The 7959-nt window shown below is 38.4% G+C and overlaps 1 protein-coding gene across 1 annotated transcript; it reads right to left on the minus strand.

Annotated features, from left to right (window-relative positions):
* Nucleotides 1-1235: 1235 nt before the first annotated feature.
* LOC122660498 (dormancy-associated protein homolog 3) lies at nucleotides 1236-2509 on the minus strand. Its single transcript, XM_043855829.1, has 3 exons — nucleotides 2308-2509; nucleotides 1984-2142; nucleotides 1236-1350 (listed from the first exon to the last, which is right to left on the minus strand). The coding sequence occupies exons 1-3, from the start codon at nucleotides 2420-2422 to the stop codon at nucleotides 1244-1246; spliced, it is 381 nt and encodes a 126-aa protein (XP_043711764.1). The 5' UTR covers nucleotides 2423-2509; the 3' UTR covers nucleotides 1236-1243.
* Between the last annotated feature and the right edge of the window lie 5450 nt (nucleotides 2510-7959).

Below are 7959 nucleotides of genomic sequence, written 5' to 3' on the forward strand. Positions count from 1 at the left end.
ATACCACTGTGATTTGTGATGGGAGTACGTTTTAAACATAACACCAATGAACAGGATAGACACTCATTATTATTACTCATCGAAAGGCCTCTATTGCCTACATGGATTTTGGTTATGCAGAGAGTGCGTTGGAAGCTGAAGCAAAAGTAGTGCTCGAGGGCTTACAACAAACAATGTCACTAGGAGTTGAGCATGTAGAGATTTGGACTGATTGTCAGATTTTAGTGAAGTGGATGGAACATAAAAATCAACAATGGCCTTGGAAAACCTATACGATTGTTTATGATATTATGTTACTTATCAAATGTTGTTGTGAAAGTTTGTACTATTAAGAAGACTAGAGACAGTTTGTACTATTAAGAAGACTAGAGAGTATGTTACCTTAAGCTCGTATCTTGGTTAATCATGCTAGAATATCTAAAAATAGAATTACTATATTGGACAATGTAGATGATTTCTTTCTTAGCTTTTAATATATATATATTTTTAGGAAAAAAAAAAAAAAAAAGACATATATTTGAGACGCTAAGGAAATTAGGACCTTTTAGAGGAGTTGAGTTCATCTTCCAAAAATAATCTATAACATTGAAGAAAGTCATACACACACACACACACACACACACACACACACACACACACACACGAACCTCTTGTTATCTGAGCGAGGGGGTGAATGTTCACGCACATGTTCACGTAGGTGAACGATTTACAGCCATTCAGATGGAACATTCCTCCAAAGTGGATTCCATCTGAACGGCTGTGAGTCGGAACATTCCCTGCCCTCGTGGATGCTCAGCTCAGTTCATCTTCCAAAAATACTCTATGTAAACAGAGAGAGAGAGAGAGAGAGAGAGAGAGATTCTTTTAGTTTCCAAAACATTACAAAGCTCTCAGACAACTCAGAAACCAGCCCTAAATACATACATAATATAAACAACATTACACAAGCACACACATACATCTCGTCCTATTATTTCCTCCTTTCCACCTCACCGAAGCTTAAGATTTACCACACCTGCAGTGACCTGACAAGTGAGGACAACACTCATCTATGTTATTATATTGCAGACACAAACCATGTCACACTACACTAAGCAGTACTTGAAAAATTCACATATTTATACTACAAAGCTGAGTTTCTGGTCTCGTCAAAGGAAGAATTCGCATCGGCCGGTAATTAAGAAAAAGCTGTAGAACGAGCCCTCATTATCGTCATCATCGTCAAGTAGTCTCTCACTCGTATTCACAAATCGTAAGGAGAAGGAGGGCTCCTGGCTCCATCATCCTTTGCTGCTCTCTCGTACGCATCCGATGTTGACCTCCGTCGGAACCGTTTCGATCCCCTACTTCCTGCCCACCACCACCACCACCATCAATAAATCATTCTTTTCGATTTAATCCACACTCCCTCAAACAAAGAAAATCTCAGAATAAACATTCGATTTGCATAAATACGTTCTTTTAGTAAAAAAATTAGTACTAATTTGAGATATCCCCTACTTAGGGTTTCTACATTACACATCATCATCACTTGTTCTTTCTTAATTTTGATTTTGGAAATGCGAGTTCTGAGAAACGATAAAAGAAGTTCCATCACTTCTCAGAACCAGATTCTCCCCTGGGCACTCCCTGGGTGCTGAGCTCCCTGGAGAGGAGCCGGATCCGAAGTCCGGCCGTCGGATATGGGAAAGGGGACATCCAAGGCTACCGGAGCACGTCAGGTCACGGTGCCTGTAACTGTAATTTGAACACATGCACAGGGGCAAATTTGTCCTTCTACGAAAAACCAAATAATCTACAACAGTACAATGTTAATCTAATCTGCCAATTCTTGATTCTCCGTTGACGAGCTTCCCTAAATTTGAAATACCGAAATTACCCACGATAGTATACCTCAGGCTCACTCCTTTCAGAGTTGTTGTCCATCGGTGCTCAACAGACACACCGGAAAATGGAACAACATAAAAGAAATAGCAGGCTTACCGGAAAATGGTGATATCGAAGGAGTAGATCCGGCCGGTGAAACCGGCGGTGATCCATAATTTCCAGGAGGCTTTACTATCATGATGCTGCGTGTAACCCTCATCGCTTCCTCTGTACTATCATCACCGTATAATCTTCCGTTCCCTCCCTCCGACACCTCTGCAAACCAAAACGAACCCAAACAAATCAGCAATCTAGGATCGATTTGGCTTAATATTTATAAGCTACCGAAGACGAAGTCATCGGATCCATGGATCTGAGCTGTTCAGATTAATACAGAGCTCAAGACGTATCAATCATCAGATAGAGACAGCATCTGCATACCCTTCCCGGAATTAGATCGGAAACTGAAGGTAGAGTCTTTCCGGAGCTTGCCAAGACCGTTATCCGGCCGAGGTCCGGCGACTGTGTCGTCCCAAAGCTTGTCCAAGAGACCCATGATGGATATTAGAGTGTTCCCTTTCTTCTGAGAGAGCGAGTTAGTAGAGTTCAGACCTCAAGAGTCGAGAGTGTTCTCCACAGAAGTTTCCGGAGACAGAACAAGAAGGATGTGCTCTCACTACTGCTACCCAAAATGGAGGAATGGCAATTGGCAGGTCCTTTTGCCTGCAAGCCGCAACAGATGTTTAATAGGAAACAGGCCTTAAATGTCGAACAAGTCTAAAAGGATAACAATGTTTTGGACCGTCGATAAAGATCTCTAAGGTGGGTGGAATGGTGGGGCCTTTGGATGGGACATAGACGTCGTGGGATAAGAATGAATTGACAGGGTATCCCAATTTCTTTTGAGTAAAGCACGCAACAACCCGCAACGTGGCAATTTTACGGATCTTTATCACCTCCAGTTTGCTGACCGGCCCAGTTCCCAGTTCCCAGTTCCTCTAACAAAGGGAGCTGAAATGACCTCTTTACCCATGCCCAAACACCCTACCCGGGTGGGATCCACCATCCCCCTATTAGAGGAATTGGGGAACTGGATCGATCAGCAGACTGAAGGTGATAATTTTCCTATTTTTACCCAGTAGAGGGCAAGAGGTGGTCACGTGATGGGATCCCCCTCCTTTAAAGTAGGCTTGTAACCAGATCGGATTTGGTTCAGATACGGATCGGATGTAATCAGATCCGGATATTCCTTTATCGAAAACGGATACCTTTAAATGGATTCGGATTCGGATGCGGATCGAATTCAGATTTTTAACCATCCTTCTGTCTTGTATAACCCAAACTTTTCTCCCCTTAGTGGATACAATTTACTCTCAATCCATAGTTCTAGATCATGATTCTCTTTTCCTCATATTCTAGAACCTGTTGAACCTTCAAAAACCCTCAAGATCATTATTTACTTAATTTTTTATAATTAAGTACTTGGATTCGGATTTTTTTTCCGGATATCTCTAAATGAATTCGGATGCCCCTAAACGGCTACGGATGCAGATGCGAATCGAATTTAGATTTTCGATTATCCATTTACAGCCCTACTTCTAAGTAGTGGCATTTAGGTTTAGCCCCCCGAGACTTGTGTTTCCTCCAGGCTCCGTTTGGTTGCAAGGGAAATTAAAGGGAAGGGAAGTGAAATTTTCATACTTAAAAAAGGAATTTTTTTAATCATTACCCCATGTGACACCATGTGACAATATATTTAACTCCAAATTATTCTATATTTGGTTAATAATTTTCACTTTACTTTGCATCCATTTTCCTTTGGTTTAAAATATAAAATAAATATTATATGTAAAATATATCTTTACTAGATATGGCAAGAAATTTAAGTAGTTTATACAATCACATGGGATAATGATCACAAAAGTTTTTTTTTTAGGTTTGAAAATTTTCCCTTTCCTTCCCTTTAATTTCCCTTGCAACCAAACGGAGCCCTAGGGATTTGGGTCTTCTACAGTGCGACACAGCGTGTAGCGCACCATTCCACGATCTGCAGCGTACAGATATGTAGCCCAACAAATACGTGGGTTGTTAGGCTGTGTGCCTGTACGTTGTAGACTACCAAGTATGCACTACACACTGTGTTGCGCTACAGAGAAGCCCTGCGCTTTCTCCAACTGTGGTGAGAGCAAAAGATCAGCCAGCCAAAACAGGAGGGTTTGGGTCATTTCACAGGGTGGAGCCCACCTTAAAATGACCCGAACATCCCTATTTTGGGTGACTTGATCCTCCAACTTCTGCGATGGTTGGAGGAAAGTCGAATTCCATCCCCCCCCTTGGGGAAAGATTCTCCTAACTTAGAACATTTTTTGTTAATGAAATTATTTATTTATTTTTAAATAATAATAATAATAACTCTTATGCAATGGGAGGTAGACAACACCCTAAGTTTATAGATATTTTTCCCTTCTGTTTTTTAGCAAAATATATATATTAATAGAAAGTAAGATCACTTCTAAAGAGTCAAGAGTTTTTTTTTTTTTTTTTAAATTATTATTAGAAGCACCCTTTGAGTGCTCAAAAAGTGCCATTGATGACATCGAAAGTGGTGGGTGAAGAAATCCTTAGGTCATCACAGATGGAAAATAACTCGAACTTGTATAGTATAATCGAAAAGCAGGTTTAATGATTGTATCACATAACTAGGTCTAATTAGAGCTTCTACCAAAAAACAAAAACTAGGTCTAATATTTATCTTTGTTAATATCGATCCAATGAATACGATAAAATACAGAATCCAACCAATCTGATATCGATTCCTCAAACCATGAATAAGAGTTAAAAAGTTTTGAAAAGATAAATTCAAAGATTCCTTATTCACATATTAAACTTTAATTCAATTAAAATTAGTCAAGTGGAAAAATAAAACTTTAAAATCGCAGGAGACCGAAATGGTGACTGAGGATTCTTCCATGATGAAATGGAGGGTATTACCAATCTACATGGCACACACAACAAGATGGGTTACCCCAAAGATAGTCTATGGAGGGACCATCCATAAAAAATTATCTTATTATTAAACCCTATATGGTGTAGGGTTGGGCCCAACTCAAAAAAAAACCCTCTTAGTGATTTCACTTTTTAGAGTGCCTTCCAAATTTACCTACTTTTTATTTTCGTGAGAAATTGAAATCCCATCGCTATAACACATCTATATGTATGGCCTGTATCAATTAATATTTAATGAGAATTAAATAATATATCCATATATCAAATAATATTTAATGGAAATTAAATAACATATCCATGTCTTAAAATAAACTCCCTCTATGTGAAAAAGATTATCCCTTCTGAAAAATACCTATATTTTAAGACTATAAATCTTGTTTCCAACATTATCTTTATTGGTTTGAGTTATATAATAGAGATGAATAATTTTTTATTGGTTTAGCATTTTAGAGAAGACACCCCAAACCCTAATAATAGTCATTGTCATAAAGATACTTAGAAATCTTAAGCTCATATTTTTTTATTAAAGACATGGGAAAAAGAACTCTGCTCGGGAGTGTGGTCTGCATCAGGACTTTCATGAGTTTATTTCTCTCCTACCTATATGAAAAGACATCTATGTCCCCTTGTTTTGAAGAGGAGAGAGATAAACACATGGAAATGTTAGTGTAGGTCACACTCTTAAATAGAAAACTCCTTCCCTAAAGATTTTGATAAGCCAGAAATGCAACATGGAATGCAAACTATGAAATGACAGGTTACACAAAACAAAAAGAGAGAGAGAGAATTAAAAATGTCAGTTTTATTATCTAATCAAAATCAAAACACAAATGTGAGCATGTGATTAATCATCTCAGCTGCAAATTGCAATGGACACTATGAAAGCCAACCAAAAAACAACTAACCCTCATTTCCTCATCGCCTAAAGCTCTATTCTGACTGACAATACACCTCCACAGAACAGGATCAAAGGGAGAAGTGATATTTAGAAGAAAAAAAAAACTCGCACTGGTCAGGTTTGATCAGGCCGAGTCACAAGATTTTCTAAAAGACGAGTCGGATCAGAAAACCTGATTTTTCAATTATTAAACAGTAAAATTGTGAATAATTAAATAACAACATTATAGGGAATCCGACAAAACTTTATATCTTAACTTTAAAATGGATCAATATTTTGGACAATGAAAAACCTCAAAAAGCTAGTAATGTGAGACAAAGGATTTTAATTAAAAGTTTGTGAATCGATTTTTTTCATAAAAAAATTATAGATTAAAGATTAGGGGTGTAAATTAATAGTTAAAAGCCGTTTCCGTATTCGTTTAGCACTATCCGAATCCGTCCGAAAGCTAAACGGATTCGGATACGGATAGGCTATAGCTATCTGAAAAGCAATATTTACATGTAAACGGATAAAATATCCAATCCGTATCCGTTTAGCACTATCCGAATCCGTTCGAAAGCTAATCGGATGCGGATGCGGATATAGCACTATCCGAGCTGAATCCGATCCGTTTACATCCCTATTAAAGATACGTCCAAAGTAAAGAAAATGAAAAATAAAAATAAAAAAGTAAACCAATAAATATACATACTTTAAATTTAGTAGTCCAAAATAAAGAAAATGAAAAATATATATAAAAAATTAAACCAATAAATATACATACTCTAAATATGATAATATAAATAAATAAAATACAAACAAAATCTAATAGCATGGGAGCTAAGGGTACTCAGTTGTAGAATGTAGCAAGTAAGGTGGGAAAAAGAGCTGGTCTTGCCCGTAAGAGTGGGGATGGAACAAGTATTAAAATCTTCTGCAGTACCGACGGGGCGACAGTGCACATTCGACGGCATAGCAGAGGCCATGTGTGCCATGTGTGCCACCTGGCCATTGCTATGCCGTCGGATGTGCAATGCCACCCCGCCGGTACTGCAGAGGATCCTGGTCCATGGAACAATGGCAAATCACATCCCCCTTGCATCATTAGTAGGGAAATATTTCTCCAAGTGTGCACTTGAATATCTGCCACAGGGGTGAGTGATACGATAATTCTAACCATTGAATTATTCTGAGAGCAGTGGTATCAATTGACCATGTTATAAATTTTGGAACCTAAAATCCTTTCATTCTGAATTAAATAAGGCATGCCGTTCTCTTTGGTTGAGTGTGACCCTTACACCCACGTGGGGGGCCATTAAGAATGTGCATGTTAGCCCATTGGGGGGTGAGATTTCCGCCTTCTAAGGGATAGGGCAGTTGTCTGGATGTCCACAGTACACTCCCCTACAGAGAATTTTTCTCCTTAAATTAGCTGAAATAAACAAAGACAAGCAAATTTATAGATAAAGGAAGTGGTAAAGAAATACTAATCACTTTTAATGTCCGGTCGATATCATGGCGAACAAGCCAAAGTTGAGGACTGGCTCTCCCATTCCCATTTTAATGGGGAAAATATGGTGTTGGTTGGGTGTCCCATCTCGAGACCAAAAGACGGTTCATATATGTTACCTGATGACTCGGGCCCACCCCACCCAAGACGAGGGTATTCCTGTAATCTTATCAATCTGCAATACTGCACAAACAATTTAAGAAAGGGTTTTTTACAATTATCACCCAAAAAAAGGTTTTTTACAATTATCACCCCAAAATCTTTCATATTTATTATTATTCTTCCCAAAAACTTTGAAACAATTATTATCCTTCCCTGTTGCAGACTAATAACTAACTGACCCCCACCAATCATAACGGAGGAGGTTAGTCGTGAGAGTGTGTTGTTGTCATGGATTTTCTAGAACCAAAATGCCCTTTAAAGGTGATAATTGTAAAAAACTCCCATCCCATCACCTACTTCCTCTTCTCCTTCTCCTCCTCCTACTTCCTCTTCTCCTTCTTCTTCTTCCTGCTCACATTAATCGTACAAGCCTTCACCCCCCCACCCCCAAACATCCCGTCTTGCCTATGAACTTCCATCGATGTACTTCGCTCTTTTTTCTTAATTAAATTTCCATTCATCCAAGAAATCAAAAGCTCCAAAACATCAGATTTTTAGTCTTTAATTCACTCCATTCTGTCTATACTGTGTTTGA

Source organism: Telopea speciosissima, chromosome 4 (genome assembly GCF_018873765.1).
Source record: "Telopea speciosissima isolate NSW1024214 ecotype Mountain lineage chromosome 4, Tspe_v1, whole genome shotgun sequence".
Classification (NCBI taxonomy): domain Eukaryota; kingdom Viridiplantae; phylum Streptophyta; class Magnoliopsida; order Proteales; family Proteaceae; genus Telopea; species Telopea speciosissima.

Bases quoted from the DNA above. Each gene is read 5' to 3' on its own strand.
- LOC122660498 (XM_043855829.1), bottom strand. From the start codon at position 2,422: ATGGGTCTCTTGGACAAGCTTTGGGACGACACAGTCGCCGGACCTCGG. The intron at 2,143-2,307 runs GTATGCAGATGC...TTTGGTTTGCAG, and splicing joins CCGATCTAATTCCGGGAAGG to AGGTGTCGGAGGGAGGGAAC. The intron at 1,351-1,983 runs GTAAGCCTGCTA...GGTGGTGGGCAG, and splicing joins TTCGATATCACCATTTTCCG to GAAGTAGGGGATCGAAACGG.